This window comes from Dermacentor variabilis, chromosome 10 (assembly GCF_050947875.1).
Source record: "Dermacentor variabilis isolate Ectoservices chromosome 10, ASM5094787v1, whole genome shotgun sequence".
NCBI lineage: Eukaryota > Metazoa > Arthropoda > Arachnida > Ixodida > Ixodidae > Dermacentor > Dermacentor variabilis.
In genome coordinates this window covers 84,735,330-84,754,091 of record NC_134577.1, presented here as the reverse complement: position 1 = coordinate 84,754,091, position 18,762 = coordinate 84,735,330, and the positions used below count along the sequence as shown (strand labels likewise).

Sequence of the window (18,762 nt, the reverse complement as noted above, 5' to 3'; positions counted from 1 at the left end):
CTTAATTTAGCTCCGTACTATATGCGCATGAAGCACACTTTATCGCTTGCAGGAAAGTGATTTGTTGATGAAAAAGGCGAGAACCTATTACGTGCAGATGTGACGTTGGCAAGTTCCTCCTTCCCTTTTTTGTATGTGTGTATGTGTCCTTCCTATGAATAAAACCGCAACCTTGCACCTGCGTCGTTCGTCTTCCTGTTGTCCTGTAAGAAGCGCTCTTTTCCGGAATGGTTATTCCTCTTGATTATGACTTAAAGTTCCAGATGCTTTTTTTTTGTCTGTGCGATTAGATATTTGTAATCAACACCTAATTCGAGCTGTCAGCCACTGGGAGGCCATGTTTGCAAACATACTTCGCTTCGTGGCTCCTTAATACGTCGGTACCTAGAGTTTAGTATCGTGCCTAGCGAAACGGTCAGAAAATCTTTCCCGCGGTAAAAAAAAGAAAGAAGGAAAAACCAGGCTTGGATTCCTGCCGACTCGCAGACCAGCGCAGAGCCGTCTGTGTGGCTCGACTTCGTGCGACATCTCGAGATGACCCAGAGCCGAACGTACTACTACCGACGCATGCACGACGCCTACAACGGCACCCTTCCGGACAGCGCCGAGGTCGCTCGTCGACTCGCCAACGAAAAGAAAATCCTGTCCATCCTGGACGCCGTGCGGGCATCGCGGACCGGCGCCAAGTCCGTGGTAACGAGCTTGCGCAAGATCTTAGCCGCCGTCGCCCACGCAGAACTCTCCGACTGGCAAGAACCAATCAGGGCAGCCTCTGGCTCGAAGGCCGCTGACGTCAACGCCCTCGTGTCTGTGCAAGACGTGCGTTTGCTGCGGGCCGTTGACGAGTTGCTCTCGGCTCACAGCTCTCGAACCCTGCTGGAACACTTGTCCTGGTGGCTGCTTCAGCGGCTGACGGTGATTGGCTGGCCGCAGGCGTACGACGTCATCGCCGGGAGCGAAACGGTAACCTCCACGTGCTTTCCGCGGTCTCAGGATAGCGCGGAGTAGCGCTGAATTAATTATCACTTTTTTTTCAGTGCTAGTATTTTGTTTCGTACGGTGAGCTCGGTATTTCTTCTGCAAGTTTCTTTTTTTTTAATATACTTCTGGCACGTAATACTGCTTTGACATTAATCAAAATGACGCGGCAGGATCGCATTTTCTGTCTCGGATTGTTTCGGATCGTGCGCGTGCTGCGAGCCTGGTTTGCCAAGAAAAATAAATGCGAAGCCATCGCCGGCGCCTCTCGCCGTAACCGACCTCCAAATAGTAGCGTGCATGCCATTGATGGCTTCTAGCTCTTGTTGTAGGGGCAAAGCACGGATCTTCGAAATTGGCTTTCATTACTCTGAGTGCTACATGGAGACAAAGAAAGACCACAGAAGGGGGATAACTCGGCCCTTACTTTTAGTGAGACATCGTTTAAGGTAGATTCGCCAACTTTGGAGGTACCATCGTCTGGCCTCAAAACGTGGGCCAATCCCGAACGCAGTGCAGTGAGAAAACGTGGGCCGATTACGAACGCAGTGAGCTCTAACAAACCATCTTAAAGAGCTGGCTGTCGGGAGAAAAATAATGCCATAAACTGACACATGACAAGTGCCAGAAGTTTCAAAGAATGACTTTGGCACGACAGAAGCCCGGTGTGCTATCGTGGCCTAACGGTTCGGGCATTGGTCTGCTGCGCTGGAAGATGTAATTTCACCACCACTGTCCGTCATGCAATTCTTTAGGGCATTGCATAGGCGGACTTAATACCCCGACAGGGGTCCTTAAGGAAAAATAAATGATGATGATGATGATGGTGATGATGATGACACCCCCCCCCCCTCATCGGAGCGTATCTATCGTGAAACTCGAAGCGTGATAAGCGTGTGCGATCGCGTCAACGCGTGAACGAACTCACAAAAGAAAAAAAAAACGAGCTACAGAAACCTCAACCTGATTAATCAGTTAACAACGACGCTCGTCACGGCAACCGAGACGTCACAATCATCGCAAAGTATTGCGAGTTAGCGGGCCGAAGTTTTGGCTTAGTCTTGTTTCTGTGTTTCGTGTCTCCAAACATCCGAAGGCTCTTTCAAAACTCGCACGCTAACTTCAAAATATTCCCGCAAGTTGCATGAAGAAACGCTTGGTTTCTCGTGTAAGGATGTCATGCCGGCTAACAAATCCGGATATTTATGTTGCGTCCTCAGGTAAATACTTACGCCTGACGCCACCAATGACAATATTGACCGTGCTGTTGCTTTTATTAACATTTGATTTTATTATTCCGCCTGGTTCGTTTGCTTCTTTGTTCGACTCTGCCTATCATTGCTACCTACTGTTTGCCTAAAACGACAGGGAATAGCCGGCATCACTCGTGAAGCCGACCTCTTGTACACACACATTTAATTAGAAAACGAGAACTGCTGTTTCCTTTTAACCTGTTGCAAGTGCCTGGCAATGTTAATTTCTAATATCCGATCAGTTCGCTTTTTTGTATGTCGAAGCAAGTTTCCAGTTCTATATAGCTTAAGAAATCAATTGGTAGTTGCTATAGACGTTTTCAACGGACGGAGGGAGCATCTATTCTCTGTACGGTTGTGCGGTAGTACAAAGGCACGTGCTGCCGCTTTGGCAGTGCTTTTGTGAAGGGTCCTACCGTAATTAAAACATTTCATAGGTAATTATGGCTACGCCGATGGGGCTCTTTTCCAAAGGTGTGTAGTAAATAATACTGTTGCGTGAAAGTACAGTAGTGAAACTATTTACAGAGTGTAATAACATGGGTAACGAGCACTGGCCATCATGAAAACCAGTCAACATCAAGCAAGGCACCTCATTGTCATCAGATCATTAGTGGTCCCTTACGGGTACTTCCCACTATATCCAAGGGTCGACATCATCGTCTTTGAGAATCAAGCACGTAGCATGCCCGCCCCTGGCAGAAGCACTGGCCCGGCGCCACTGAGGGTCCACAGCAGAGGACGGGTGGTAACGCTTGGGTCTCGAAACGTGGACGACATGGCTGGACAATTGGACGGAAGATACAGTGGAACTGGCAGACACAATCTCGTGTGTGATATTAGTCACTAGTCAAAGGGCACACGATATGGGCCCGTTTAGTGAGGAAGGAGCTTTTCGGGAAGGCCCACACGTCGGGCCTTCCTGAAAAGCAACACGAGGGCACCCGGAGCAAGACGTTTGTCGTGGTGTCGCTGGTCGCAAAGGCGCTTTTGATTGTCTCGGGCAGCTGCAAGTCTGCTACGGACTATCTGCCGCGCGTATTCAGCCCGGGCAATGGCGTTGCGTGAATGTTCACTAGTGTCGAAGTCGCGGAGGAAGGAAGAAATGTGTCCAACGGCAAAGTTGATTCACGTCCGAACAAAAAGTAAATGGGAGAGTATCCAGCAGCGTCGTGGCGGGAGGAATTGTATGCGAACGTCACGCATGGGAGTGCAAGGTCCCAATCACGGTGGTCAGCCGAAGCGTACTTTGAAAGCATGTCTGTTAAGGTCCGATTCTAACACTTGGTTATCCCCAGCCCGTTCGTCTGGGGACGGTAAGGCGTGGTGATATTGTGCTGCGTGGAGTAACAGCGACGAGCTTGGACAGGAAAGTACGGCCTCGGTCAGTCAGCAATTGACATGGTGCACCGAGTACTAAAATTGCGCCACGGAGTAGAAAGTCCTCCACGCCTGTAGCACAGCTGGTCACCAGCGTTCGTGTCATTGCAAACCGCGTCGCGCAATCGGTAGCGACGGCAATCCATTTGTTTCTTGAAGCCGATGTAGGAAAGGGTCTGAGAAGGTCTAAACCTGCACAGAATGGCTCAGGTGGGACGTCGATGGGCTGGTCATACCCAGCAGGAGGCGTAGACGGTTTCTTTCGTCGTTGACAGAGCTCGCAGGCGCTGACATAGCGCCCCACTAAGCGGGCTAGGCCAGGCCAACAGAGGCGACGGCGCACGCGGTAATGTGAGCGAGTAACACCAAAGTGGCCAGCGGCTGGGGCGTCGAGAAGCTCACGAAAAACTGTGGTACATAAGTGTAATGGTATAATGAGGAGAAGGTCAGGATTGTCAGGGCACATGTTATGCTGATATAAGGTACCATCCTTCGAGGTGAAGATGCGCACCGAGGCGTCTTTAGGAGATGGTTCCAGGCGCTCCAACATTTCTATTAAGTAGGCATCCCGACGCTCTTTGTCCGCGATGTTAAAGGCCAACTGTAACAAAATTTTAGAACGCGTATGAAGCCCAGGTTCAGGTAATTTATACGTGCATTAGCTTCTGTGCAAAATCTTAAGCTTGAAATACAGGCCAATGCGTCACAAAAAGCTCGAAACTGAAAAACACGCCGCCATTATCACCCGGCGGAAGCGAAGTACAGCGAAGAATGTGGAGAACGAGAGCCCGTGCTGTCTGCTTTTCTTGCTTGTATTCCGTTCCGCCGTGTCGGCGCACAGGTCTCGCACGTCTGCTAGCCACACAGTTGGTATACTTTGTTACCTACTTGGTGCGCTGTGATAATTCGCCGTTGCGCGCTAGCGATGTTCTTTTAATGCGAAATATTATCCGACTCCAATCGCTTTTGTCTATCTGGTTCTTTAGGTTCAACAGCAGGGCCTCGATTCGCTCTGCCTCCGCTCGAAGAAAGGCGCATTGGGGCGGACAAGCTCAAGATCGCGTCCGGCTTAACGCGGACTCGATCCAGGCCGTCGTGGTGCAGTTACGCTACATGGGCGAAAATTGGACCCCCTACTCTCTAGTGTGGCTGGCGCGGGAATAGAATATGACCTATCGCATGCCGGAGCAGCTGGAAGAGGGTGCATCGCGCGCAAGCTCGGCTGACCAGCAGCATGCTGTTCGGGTTCACTGAAGCGAGCGTGTTACGCAGCGTTCGACAAAGAAGTGCTCCCTCGTCGAGCACTTGTCCGCTAGCGCTGCGGCAAAAACTGATCGCCGCGCTTCTGCTGGTCATATCATGCAATCATGCAAAGCGCAGGGTAAAATGACGTATCCGACTTCAGCAGCCGCTGCCTGGCACGCTGGACGCGCCGGACTCGTCGACCGATCAGCTAACGGCATCTGTAGTAAATGATGATAGGTAGCTGAGGCTTGGCACGGCCGGGCTAGAGCGGCTTAGCTCAGCCGGGTTAGAGCGGCTGGGCTCGGTGCAAAGTTTGCGTAAACTCACGGACAGACTGTGCGGACTGCGGCGGGGATAAAACTTCGCCCGTTCCGCCCTGGCGGCATTGCATTCCTGCACGTCTTGGCACCGCATCTACACCATGGCCCCCTTGTCGCGTTCTCCTTCGTGACAAATACGCCATATATGCAGTTCCTGCTCGTTTCTGGCACTTTGTCCGAAAGGATTTCGTTTGTCTGCTTCGACGCATCCGATGTAGGGAGGCACGAAATATTTTGAAGATGATGCACTACCGGAAATGAGAGCTCGATAATATCGCCCTTGAGTACAACTTATCTTTGAACGTTACCTTTGGTTTTCGTGCGCCATTGCGGCATACAATACTTATAGTCAACCCCGAAAAAGCGTTTGATAAGCAGATCTTGATGGGTAAGTGACTGTGCCGTTCAAATGTAGCTGTGCAGCTTCGTCAACTGCAGTTTGCACGCTTTGTGCGCGTTGGCTGGTCCGCGGCGCACTTGCCTGCTGCGCCGCGGTGCACGCTTTCGCTCTGAAAGCTCGGACAGGAAAGGTGTGTTCGGCCTTCCTCTGCTCGGCGTTGTGCACTGCACGGCCATTGGTCGTGTTCGAGTACGTATTCGATAACCCGTCGACCACGCAGTGCATCGGCATTCTTGCAACAGCTCAAATCACGAACGCAGCTGGGAGAACGCGCGCCGAGAGAAACGCCCGTCGACTCGCAAATGACGAGCGAACAATGCGCCTCGCTGCCTTGGCCCAACATGGCGCAACTGAGAGATCAGCGTTTGCGTATGGTTGTTCTTCAATATTAGCCACATCCGCATCGCTACCGCTTTGCCGCTAGGTGCACGCGCCGTCAGAGTAGGCGCTATTTATTATGCGAAGCATATTAACGTAGGTTTCGGGCCTTCGCGCGACGCCCGGCGGTGGCCACCATTGACCCTGAAGTGGGGTCACGTGACATGACGTCACGTTATGACGTCACACAGGCTGCAGATGGGGCCTCATATCGCGCCGTCGGTCGCCTCCCGGCGGTGGCCACCATTGACCTTCAAGTGACTTTCAAGTAGGTCACGTGACATGACGTCACGTGATGACGTCACACCGGCTGCAGATGGGGCCTCATATCGCGCCGTCGGTCGCCTCCCGGCGGTGGCCACCATTGACCCTGAAGTGAGATCACATGATGTGACGACACGTGATGACGTCACACCGGCTTCAGATGGGGCCTCATATCGCGCCGTTGGACGTCGCCCGGCGGAGGCCTCCACGCTTCGGTTCGCGCCATCGCGCGCGACGCGGCGGCGGCGCCACCATCGCTGCATCACGTGATATGTGACGTCACGCCAGGGATGAAGCGGCGCGCGCCCGCCGTCGCGTCAGTCTCTGTGCCCGCAACCGCGCCAGCGTCTTTGCGCCGGGCGTGTATGCGGTCAAGATGCCTCCAAACGCTAAGGATACGCTAAGGTTAAGCCCAGTGGATGCGAAGCATCCACTGGGCTTAACCTTGATAAGCCTCCAATTTTTAGCTACTAAATAACAAAATTAGGCAATTAGCAGCCCTGCTGCTGTGCCAAGATCACATTTGAGAATATTCGCTAGGCATCTATAGACCCGTGAAATTTCGTTGCAGCTGGCCTTTAAGCAACTGGCTCACGGGAAAGAGGAAGTCTAGGGATTCAGTGCGCGAAGAGTCCCAGTCGCCCACAGGGACAAACAATCCTCATCCTTGTGCAGGCTCCCTGTCTTGTATACAACCGTGTAGATTGAATATTGGCACATGTAGGATCTTTTGAAGAGGCGAGCGAACAAAGGGCATGGTAGTCGCAAGCTACTGTGGACGGTCGGCCAAATAGACAAGGGTGAAATTTGAAAATGCCCATACAAGAGCGAGGCGCTCACATCCTGTAATTGAGTAATTTCGCTGCGATGCGCGACAGCAGCCTGCTGGCATGCTACGTGTTACTCAAACACGATGATGTCGACCATCGGATTTATTGTGCCGTACCCATAAAAGGTCACTGCTGCTCAAATGACAATGACGTGCCTGGCTGTCTTCCATGTTGGCCAGTACTTGGTACCCTTGTAAACGGACCCTGTAAAAAGTTTCACGTAACAACATTTCGCTCAAAGAGAATTTTATTGTCTTTTGAATAACATAATGCTGTACGAACAGTTTCAAGGAAAAACGACGCATCATGGCGTAACGTCAAGTTCACAAGCACGCCCGTGGATTTGCGATAGGAGCCAAATGCTCGTGAAGATGCGCGTTCTTGCTGTACCACGAGACCTCCGTACAAGGTCTAGTATTCTCTGATAAGCTTCTGCCGTTCTTCTGATGCTTCTGCGTAAGTGTAATATGTCATCACGCGTGGTATTCTGTATAAATCAGGAGCTTGTGCCTTTAATCGAACATTGCACTTAGCATCTCAGATTATGGTACCAAATAATTTAGCAGATTCGCCCGAAAGGAGAAGCATTGACAGCGATAGCAAGTCTCAGCCTTGTGCTTGAACTTCTCCGACGGTGCTCTAACCAAACTTTTTTAAGCTACCTTAGGTTTACTATACCTTGTCAAGAAGCGGGTCAACAGATTGAGTAGCACACTGTGGTATAAAAGTTACGAGCAGGGATAAGGAGCCTCGGAGAGGCTGGTTTCGATAGGTGGACCTATCTTCGTTAAAGGCCCTTGACGAAGACATGTCCACCTATCGGCCATCGAGCTGGGGCCCCGTCTCTCGGTCTGGCGTGACGTCACACCAGCGAGCGCCCTCTCTCGGTAGCGCTGCAGCAGCGGCGCGCAAGGCTTCACCTCCACCATCGATGCCGCGAGCTGGGGCCCCGTCTCTCGGTCTGGCGTGACGTCACACGGTCACGTGACGCGCAGCTGTGTATGGAGGCGCCACGACCAGCGATGGGCCGAAAGTGCGAGCAGTATTGCTTTCGCAATAAAAACAGCGCACGTACTACTTGGAGGTTCGTGAGGCTCGTCCTTTTATGCTTCCCATTCAATACGTGTTCTGGCGCTTTGTATATGCCGAACGTGCACGCCTTGATTATATCCTTAAAGAAACACTGTGCGAGTTTTGTTATTATGTAGTGTAGCTACTAAAATGTAGACCGAAAGTTCTTTGCAGGAGCCAGTATTCAAACCGTATACTTATGGTGTAGTATAAGACAGATAATGAAACTTTTCAGCTTTCCTGTTTAGCCAGAACGTCACTTATTATCACGTAAGGTATACATAGTATGATGGGCCAGTTCCAGTGGAAGACAAACATAATATTGTAAGCTAGCGATTTGGAAGAAAGCCAAATAAAAAAAACTATCCCATTTAGGGGCTGTGTGCACATTTGTACATGCCAAGAAAATGCACTGAAAGCAAAACAACTGCTCAAAATAACGATGTCTGAAACGTGTCGTATGCATCGTGAAACGTATGTGATTTGATCTCTACAGCAAGTTCGAACATTATTCGTAAATCGTTTTAGTAAAACAAGTAGTAAGGCGTACGGCCGGGTTCTCGCTGTCGGTGTCAGTATGTCGTCATGTAGAGAGTTTGTAGCAGCTGTGTGATTTACATGGCTACTACACATGTTCACGTAATTTGTCATGTAGTATGCAGTAGTCGTCATGTAGCGATTGTTTATTAACAGTATTTTACATAAAAGACATTCTTTAGGGTGATTATAGTATGTGTTTTCGAAGTAGCTAGAGCTAACATATTTTATGGTATCGTTTCTTTACGTTTTTATAGAGAGTTATCGCTTGCGGTCCACATTTTGCAAACTTGACAATGTTGATTGAAGAACTGTAAATACCAATCTATACTTCAGCCTTTCGTGATTTTGAAGATGCAAGAACTGTGGCGCAAATAATTTTTTTAATTCGTTAGTCAGAATAATTGGCGCGTGGAGGAGATACACCAGAATGCATCATTGCGCAAAAACTGATGGCGTGAACAGAGGATCCACGAGACGCTATCGGCGACTGCAGAATCCGTTACTCGTGCTCCCAACACTTTTGAAGTAAACAAAAGATGGCCACAATATGCAGGGGAGTCACGGCTGCCTTACGCTGTCGGCAGTTTGGTGTTCTGCTCGATTTTATCGATTTTCGGCGTTTAATCAAGGCGTTTCTTCGAAGCAGAGAGGGTGTACTAGCCACCGGCCAACTTATACTAATCGCTCTCAAAAGTTCCAGCAACGAAATAGCGGAAATAGCTACTCTGCGTGCAAACGTCCGGCTTGCTCGTCGAGCCACGGAACATTTCTTTTTTAACCATCTAGGGTTTAACGGACGCTAATTGTTGTGCGTAGCAGACCTCTCCGAAACGTGGGAGCTCTTGTGCGCAGCATTGCTCCACTGCTGCTGGTAAGACACGTGACCGTCTTCGATGTTCATAGGCAACTCCGCGCTACGACTCGTGTTGCAGTATGCCACGTGGCATCCCACAATATATGAGCAGTGATGTCTATTGTCCTTTCAGAAGCTAAATATGCCTATCGGGAAGTGATAGAACTAGGCTAAGAACTGGAAAGTTGCCTGGTCAATGTCTCTCGGGATCAAAGCAAATGCGAGTTCCAGTTGTGTGTGTTACGATGCACCTTTCTGTTTCTTTTGCTGACCCGTTACAAATAAAAAGTTTCGTCCACCCATTCAAGCCTGTCGCAAGGTCGTGTCTGCCCGATGATTGACGCTTGTGTTTGCACTGCGCGGTGCTCGAAGTTGGGCCTGGGTTTGAAAACACAGCAGACACACCTGCCGCTCGTAGAAAGGCCTTTCGTGGGTCCTCACACCTCCGTCAAACGTGAGGAGGTGAAAAGTATATGGCGACCAATCGGACCAAGTTGCGTTCTTTTTTTTCGAACAGGCCTACGAAATTTAACCGTGGTTTACTTTGAACAAACTCATCTGTATGTGTCTATAAATGCATGACTTCGAAACAAATCATACCAAGTGTAGCGGAATTCTACTACGCGCGCATTGTTGGAAAGCAAAAACTAGCGACGTCGTGTGCAGGTAAAGTTTGACCACCTTGGGTCCTTTACCATGCGCCAATATTCGCAATACGCGAGTGTTATTTGCATTTCGCAGGAGAGGAGTTCGAACGCGCGAGCTCGTGCTAAGCGGCCCAACTCCGTATAGCCACTAAGCCACCATGCCGCACTTCCCGAGTTGTCTACTAGCTTGGGCCACTGATATCCCCTGGCTACTGTGTTACCGAGCAGAATTCACGTCATCTGGGTATGGTGCCGAAATAGACGACTTGCTGCTGGATTGTTGTCTTGGACTTCTGTATGGGCCATTGGGAATGTGTCCGTGCACACAGGTCACGCTTCATATTTACATATAACATAAACGTAATCACTGAAATGTCCACCAGTAATAAACTTACCATCGCCAGTGTTGATCACACTAACGTAGATAATAATCATCAAAGGATGCTTTCTGTCTGATTTCTTTTCGTTATTTTTTGTTCTTCTTTGCCCAGGCTGCAAAACACGCAGTGAAGCTGGACTGCTACGAACTGGCAGCTACCAGGTTCGCTCTACTCTTCGCATCGGAGAGCGCCGTCCAGCTCTTCTCGGTCGAAACACGTCATCGTGCCGAGGCATTCCTCAGGGAACTGATCTCCGACATGGCGGACATAGCTGGCAAGGCTGCCTGGCTGAGCGACAAGGCTAAAGCCGCCGTTCGGAAAACGCTTCTGGAAATTGAAGTAGGCATTCCGGGAGGCAGCTGAATGTGCTTTGAGGGTGGGGACAACCTAAACGACTGCAGACGTATTACGACCCTTCCGTTTTGTGCGCGTCAAATGAAGGTGTTAAACCTCTCAACCTTATGTACAAGAAATGTAAAAGCTCAGAGCGCCCTAAATTACTTAATATAAGGGCTTTTCTGAAGCCTGTATGGTTTGGTTTACCGGGAGGGCGAATGTGTAGTGTTGTCAACATGCAGAAGGTGGTCAAGTGGGAGCAGGACATCGCGAAGTTCTGTCTCTCACTACTTCTCCCTTGCTCACCGCCTTCGCAAGCAACTTGTTGTGAAGCCAGATGTAGCAACATAGCGGACTAAATCACTGATTCAGTTTATAATTATCAAGCGCATGCAGATTTGGCGTTTAATTTTATACGTTTTCTAAGGCCCAAATGAGCGCCGTCATTAATGAGCGTGTGCGACTCCCACAATTTTCAAGTCTATGGGAATTTGGATATTAAAAACGAAATATTTACTGGTCGTATCGAGTATTGACAGATTTTGTGCAATTTAATGGCAGCAGAAAAGATTCAGAGGCAATGTAAAACATTTTTCCTGGAATAACCGCGATACGGGGTCCAGTCAACTCAGCAGAATGTAAGCGAGTCTATAGATGGTCACCACAGTTTCTTTGTTCGCCCAAGGGGTCGCGCGAAGCTGCCTGTCAACCACATGTGCGACCCTTTTTCCACAGCAAGCGGACAACATAAAGAATCATAACCGAACATGTTAAAGACGGAATAGAAAAGTAGCAAATCTAGTACATCGATTTCAAATACGTATTTAAGTCGTGCTTCAGTTCTGAAATACTCACACACGCCCATTATTTACTTTGCTATTATTATTCAATATAATATTTTATTATACATTTTTGATTCTTGGAAACGACATAAGGACCGAGGTGGCCGAAAAAATCTGCTACGACCAAATTTGCCGAGATAGCCATCACTACACTGAGAGCATGCAGCATGCCCATAAGCATGCACAATAAAATTCTACAAGCGAGTACGAAAGGTCAGAACATAAGGAAGCCATCACAGTGGGTGCACAAAAGAAAACAACATTTGCATTAAAGGTAACCTGTGACAATACTAACGCAAACATGTATGTCTACGTCAATTGCAGTACTCCTGTCCCGTAACGAATGTTCAGTTTTTGATTATCTTCGTTGTTCCCACCAGAGTGGCACAGTGGCTACGGTATTGCCCTACTTTGTCCGAGCTCGCCGGTTTGAATCCCCACCGCGGCGGCCGCATTTCGACGGGGAGGGTGGGGAGATGAGGTGGGGAAGTGCAACAACGGGCGTGCACTTAGCTTTAGACGCACGTTAAATGATTGTTCGAAATTTGGCGACCTTGACGCTTCAAGTGAAATTATGTTATTTTTTATTATTATCTTTTCCCTCGCCAAAAGGTTGTACTGTGGCCCCCAGACTTGGCAGCGTCGAACGCGACGCTCTGGGAGTTGTACTCGAACCTCGGCGTATCTGACGAGCCGGCAAACAACATGGTTGCCGGTGGCAGCGGAAGTCCGCCCTCGCCTCTCTCCTCGACCGAGTCTCTCACGCTGTTCGACCAATGGCGGCACGCGAGCGACGGCTTCCGGCGACTGCCCGCCGCCAAGCGGGAGCGCATGCAACTGCTGTGGCAGAACGACGAGTTGTCGCCCTTTTTCTTCGACCGCTGGAACAGGAGGCTGCGGGTTTCGCAGGCCGCTCTGCTGAGCCCGCTCTACCGGCCGGATTCCGAGGAGGTGCGAGATGCCGACTACGGTGGCCTCGGAGCAGCCTTCTTGCTGCACGTACTGCGAGCGTTTGAAGAGCCGGTGAGCGCAGGAAGCACAGGTGGCCAGAGTTATTCAGGATACTGAATCAAATGTTCGGATTTTGTCGCGATGACCCAAGACGTAAAGATTCCAAGTTAAATGGGCTAGGTCATCACAAAAAGAAAAAATAATGAGAGTGGGATTGCAAAATATAATTAGTCGGTTTTCTTGCGCTTGGCTCCACCGCACGGTAGCGAAAACAGCAGCGAGTGCTGTTCAGTCCTAAGTGGAACACTGGGCTTCACTCGAGACTTATAATCACGTGATCGATGTACGTATTCCTTTTCGTTTCCTCATTGTCATCCTTCATTACTTTTCTTTTTTTTACCTCTTCTTTCCCTGTGCAGCGTAGCAGGTCGGAACATATTAGTCCCCAGGCCGAACTCTGTCTTTCCTATAAAAAATTGCCTCCCTCTCATTGAAATTGACAAATGACCCAAGCTGCAAGACACCAGGCGTTGATAAAATTTCAGGTAGAGGATGATTCATAGCTTGCTGAAGGTAAACGGTTCCCCACGAAATGAAGACTTCGATGGAGTTGTCTTCAAGGCTAGGCATGAATATTGTAGGTTGTAGGTTAATTATGAATTCGTGCATGCATGTATCGTCTTCACTTTCTTCCGTCGTCATCTGCGCGCTGCCCGAACCAAAGATGCGTAGGTCTATGGAAACCGAGCGAACTTGCGCGTTCGGTGTAATGGGCCGTCGGAATGTTAGGGGTCGGCGGTTGAGGGGTCGGCAATTTGAATTGAATTGTATTTGTTCGTGGATAAGCAGTAATTCACTCCGCGCAGAAATTCTGACCAATCAGAATTCAAATATATGTGCGAAAGTCATTTTTCTCGCCTCGGATTAATTCCAAAATCGCGTTACTATTGAGCCAGGGTACAACGAACCTATTTATAGTGCAAAATTTGTTCCTTATACCCGAAATTCGTCATAATGGCACTAACGCTCAAAACTATACCTATATGCAGAACTCGCTTTATTTACAAAATTGACACGTACTATGCTTACTGGAAGAGTGCCATCACCAATGTGATGGCACTCTAAGCATATTTCCACCCTAAACTGGATGCTCTCCAAATTGATAAAACTCGAACCGCAGCAACACTCATAATGCACAACAAATGGAAAACTGTATAACTGTTAAACTAAAGAAACCAAGACGAACCGTCACTAATTCGCGGTCAGGTAGCTTTACGTTGAGGTGGCTCACAAAACAGATGCTGCGCCAAAAATATTTGTCGAACAAGTGTGGTGACCATCATGTGCACTGTCTCGCGGGAAACGCCACGCAGCAGTAAGATATTACCTGCTTTCCTCTTCTTTTTTTGTTGTTTAAGCCACATCAACCAATTATACTCGAATAAATCGTTAATCGAAAAATTGGAAAGTTAAAATGTCCCTGCACAAGGCGCTACTGGTGATAAAATCACGTCCAGCGCTTGGGTGCCTCAGTGGGTGCCGCAGTGCTACAGTTGCCCTGCCGACCCCTCCTCAACGAATGGAGTGGGTCAGCCCCCCCCCCCCCCTCCCTTCCTGACTTTAAGAACTGCCTACCACGGTTGCAATGCTATACGGTTTGCTCTCGGAATATACCCTCTGAATATCGTTTTTCTTCGTTACAATATATTTGAGTGGGTTCTGGCGGATGCAGGCTGCGGACGTCGACGATGGCATGCTTCCCCGGCTAGACTACGGCGCCGTGGCGCAGAAGGCACGTGACCTCAAATGCGGCGCCCACTTTCTCGCAAACCTTCGCGAGGTGGCCGCCCTCGGTATAGCGTGGCACGCCATGAAGAAGCGCGACGCGGCGACTACGGGACGCCATGTGCCTGCCGCTGCCGCAACCACTACGGATGAACGCGGCCGGGTCCACGCGTACACCTCGGACCAGCTGTTCTTCCTGGCACACTGCCGAAGCAGGTGCGTGTTTGCAGCGCGCCAGCAGTGGGCGAGTTCTGGGCCATGTGCGTATTGTAATGCGGCAGCGCTTTTTAGGGTACTTCACGCACTTTCTGGAGATTTTCTGTCTGTCTGTCTGTCTGTCTGTCTGTCTGTCTGTCTGTCTGTCTGTCTGTCTGTCTGTCTGTCTGTCTGTCTGTCTGTCTGTCTGTCTGTCTGTCTGTCTGTCTGTCTGTCTGTCTGTCTGTCTGTCTGTCTGTCTGTATGTATGTATCTTTGCGTCTAACCGTTTTTCTGCCTACCTGGGTCACTAGGTAGTGCGTGGTCGCACGGGTAAGCACATCGAGCTGGTGCGCTGCAGCAACTTGGGTGACTGAGCTTGTGGAATGTGTACGTACGTGTCGCTCTTCAACGAACTTCTTTGATGGCAACTTGGATCATCCGGTATGTACCAAAGGGAATGTGCCACTTTACAATGACGAAATAAATATCCCTTAAATTTCTTCGATGCTGAGGGGAAACGAACCCACGTGACAGGGGTTCCTCGAGAATAGCAACGCCGCTCATTAGTAGGCTGCGCCGCAAATGCACTGGTTACGTGTACGGGCCGCATTCAATGAACGCATTTTTAGGACAACGCTTTAGCGAGCTGCGCCATGAATGCACTGCGTATGTGCTGCTCTTCAATGAACGTCTCCCCAACTTGGGTCACTGAATGTGGGACAAGCGGCGAAACCGTTCTCAGCGTTCTCAGGCACCGGCTCCTCACGCTTCTCGTCTCGGAAGCCACGCGCGGACCTATCGGCGGGGCCACTAGATGGCGCAGCGTGTCGAGAAGGAAGCGCGAAAGAGAAGCCCGGTTGTCGCGTGACGCGTTCCTAGGTGTTCGCACGCACCGGTGCGCCGTGAATTTCCGAGGCCACGCGCAGGCGTTGCGGGGGAAGCGCTAGATGGCGCCGAGTGTTCTTAGGCAAGCGCGAAGGAGGAGTTCCGCTGCAGTAGACGCCTCATACATAACTCGTTCCGATGGTGTCGATACGTTGAGTCGCTAAATTGAATCAATGGTAATGCCTTACGTTCGGCAATTATCGGGGATGGGTTCTCCCAGAGTATTTTTTTTTCGTATGGTACATTTGCAGCAAGATGATTTGCTAACACCTGAATTCAGAAGCACAATTCCACATCAAGGCAAATTGAAAAAAAAATGAACTCTTTCTCGCCATAGAGAGCACAATCGTAAAAAAAAATGTGTGCAACTGAATATTTATAAGTAATAATCAATTACTGAATGGATTAGGGAATTTTCAGCAGCTGAAATTTCACTCCTACGTTATCATAAACGCTACTATAGGCTTTGCTTTAATATTACCACGCTAAAACCCGCTTTTTGACTCATCAACCAGCGTACAGCCGTACGATACGTTGTGCTTTCCAGGGCTAATGGCAGTACATGAAGCAAACAGATCATGAATCCAAAGTTCTTCCCCCACTCTGCGTTCCGCTTCCTTTGTGGTCAACGCCTCTTCGGCTGAGATATTAGGCCGACTACTCGATATGGCGAACTGTTTTCCTACTCGCACCAAACCGCTTTTATGAATAAACAAAGCCACTCCCTCTCATATGGCCAAGTTGCGCCACCCGCACGACATCCTCGCACATCTTTGCTTATTGTAAACGAATTTTAGCTTGGTTTTTCTTTTTTTATACTGCGTATAGTAAAATTGGAAGGTAGATATGAACTACGATATTGTTGCGAAAGGTACGCTCAGACATTTATTTTTATACATCCGCGTTCATTTGTGTTATAGATTCATTATGTACATTTCGTGTTTCCATTTCGCGATATACTGAGTCAAAGAACTTGAGACCGAAATCACCGAACCGACTGGCAGCGGGCCAGTGCCGTCGGCGCTTTCGCCGAGGGAGGGGCGGTATACCAACGCTGCCATGATGAGCGGCAACGGAGCCAGCTGTGGAAGACGACGAACGCGCGAGCAGTCGGACGAGCCATTGCCGATGATGATAGTTTTTTGCTCACGCAGATTTGTCGATGGAAACGAAAAAATGAACGGAACTCTAGCCAGAAACAGCTTCGCTGTAACTCACTGTGCAGTGTCGGGGCACCGACTCCAACGATTTCATGACAAAGCACGTTGTCTCAGCCCTGCAACTTACTAAAATATGGCGATGATAACGATAAGCCACGTGGCAAGGCATTGTGATGCTCAACGTCTCGTAAGCGCCTCCGGCAGACGAATTATAGGCACTTTTTATACTGATAGTCTCCTGTACTCGACCTCTCTTTTGCTTCAATTCCAGCTACTAAAATTGCAGCGAGAAGTGTCCGCGTGTCTACAGCTTCCCACATCTTGTGCGCAGGTGCAGAGGACACCTTCCGAGAGAAAGCTTGCGTGGCAAGGATTGCAACGTGGCTGTGCGTCACGTACGAGGCTTCGCAGAGGCATTTGGCTGCGTGCGTGGATCGCCAATGGCACCAGCGAATGAGTGTGTCGCTTCGGACATCCTGTGAGGAGCGAAACGACCGGATGCGTGAACAGCGTTTATTTTTTTTTTTTCCACCACCGCTGTGCACACCTCCAGTCATCTCACGCGCCGCATGCCTGCTCTCTGTATGTGTGTTGAATCTGAGTTATTTTTCCTTGATTATTTTTTACTGCATCTGTGGAGGGACCTACCGAGAAACTGCGTTTGTTGAGAGACGCCTCATTCTTCTGACGTTTGATACCTTGTATGAATGAACGCTTCCTTGCGCGTCTAAGGTGGTTATATTCGAAATGGATGTGGATACCCTGCTGCTGCCGAGGCCAGTACTCAACATCGTCTGCGTACCATACTGACTGTTCCGGGTATGCATGATGCAAGATAGCGACGAACAGACTTCTGCGACAATTCGGTTAAGCGTATTACGTAAAATGAGGACTCCTACTTGCGTTCGACGCTGATAATTTTTAACAAAACGATAGTGACCGGGCCATCACAACATTAAAGAGAAATGTGTGTTTGCAAATAGTGCAACGTGGAATGACTGTGCTCGCCAGTGGCATTGAAAAGGACCAGTGAATGTTCGGTTGGAGAACGTGAAGTTGGGCTCGTTGGTTTGAGATAAACGCCGCAGCAACAGGGCCGAAAAGAAACAGAGCAATATATGTGCTCTATTGCTTTGTCTTTCATCGGTCCGGTTGCTGCAATTTTACTGTTGTGTTTTTTTCTAGGGAAGAGTGAATGTTCGTTTCTTGTTAACATATATGACGGAACAATACAGCAATTAAGGTCACTTTCACTTGACAGAAGAAACATGCAAGATCTCCGTACTTTACCAGAGTGCTATCTTGATAGAGTTAGTGCAAAGTTGATCCGACGCGCTTGGCGCGCGGGCGAGCGTCGCTCAACGCCTGGTGCATCGAGCGCGTTGGCCGCGCCCGTTTACGTTGGCTGCGCCAGTGGGTCGAACCATAGGTCGAACTGCAGACGCTGTTGTTCTAGCCAATGTGACGTAACAGTGTGCGCGCGCTCGCGCTACGTCGGACTCCATTTAGCCATTTAACCCTCTCCTAGTCACGTGGTGTCGCAGCGGCGAGGCTCCGAGCGAGCGCCGCTGCATTGTAAATTCCAAATACAGCGCGAAGACACATACACATAAAGAAGACACGACAGACGCGGACGAGCACTGCTACCAACTTTGCAGGCTCTGCCCTCGGATTTGCGTTGATGGCAAACGAGGTTGCAATACCAGACCTGAACACCCCCAAGTGAGATGGGCGACAGGAGTGGTATATTCAGTTCCCTTGAAGCATAGAGTTTCTCACTATATTACCTAGAGGGGAATCTGGCGCTGCTGCGCTGTGGTATGCATGGGAATGCCGGTATATTGTGACTCCGGATTGGCATCATTCTCGGAGAGACAGGACACCTTGAAAACGCGCTTGGCAGGCACCGTTCCGTCTGTCACAATGGTTCATTTTCTACGAAAATAGCACGTGAAAAACTGTTTTGGCTTTATTATTACGCAAAGACATGTTTTGTTTAACTATGAGAACTTGTTATTGCGTGTACGATTACATGTTACGTAAAACGTACCAGCGGGCCGCTAAAG

General features: G+C 49.4%; 1 protein-coding gene across 1 annotated transcript; it reads left to right on the top strand.

Moving 5' to 3' along the window:
- The first annotated feature begins 490 nt into the window (after nucleotides 1–490).
- On the top strand, nucleotides 491–17,855 carry LOC142559630 (uncharacterized). Its single transcript, XM_075671203.1, has 5 exons — nucleotides 491–963; nucleotides 10,651–10,878; nucleotides 12,330–12,740; nucleotides 14,401–14,669; nucleotides 17,028–17,855. The coding sequence occupies exons 1-5, from the start codon at nucleotides 535–537 to the stop codon at nucleotides 17,176–17,178; spliced, it is 1,488 nt and encodes a 495-aa protein (XP_075527318.1). The 5' UTR covers nucleotides 491–534; the 3' UTR covers nucleotides 17,179–17,855.
- Nucleotides 17,856–18,762: the final 907 nt, after the last annotated feature.

Excerpts from the sequence above, each read along its gene's own strand:
- LOC142559630 (XM_075671203.1), top strand. The coding sequence starts at position 535 with ATGACCCAGAGCCGAACGTACTACTACCGACGCATGCACGACGCCTAC. Across the intron at positions 964-10,650 it reads TCATCGCCGGGAGCGAAACG|GCTGCAAAACACGCAGTGAA; the intron begins GTAACCTCCACG and ends TTCTTTGCCCAG. Across the intron at positions 10,879-12,329 it reads AAACGCTTCTGGAAATTGAA|GTTGTACTGTGGCCCCCAGA; the intron begins GTAGGCATTCCG and ends CCTCGCCAAAAG.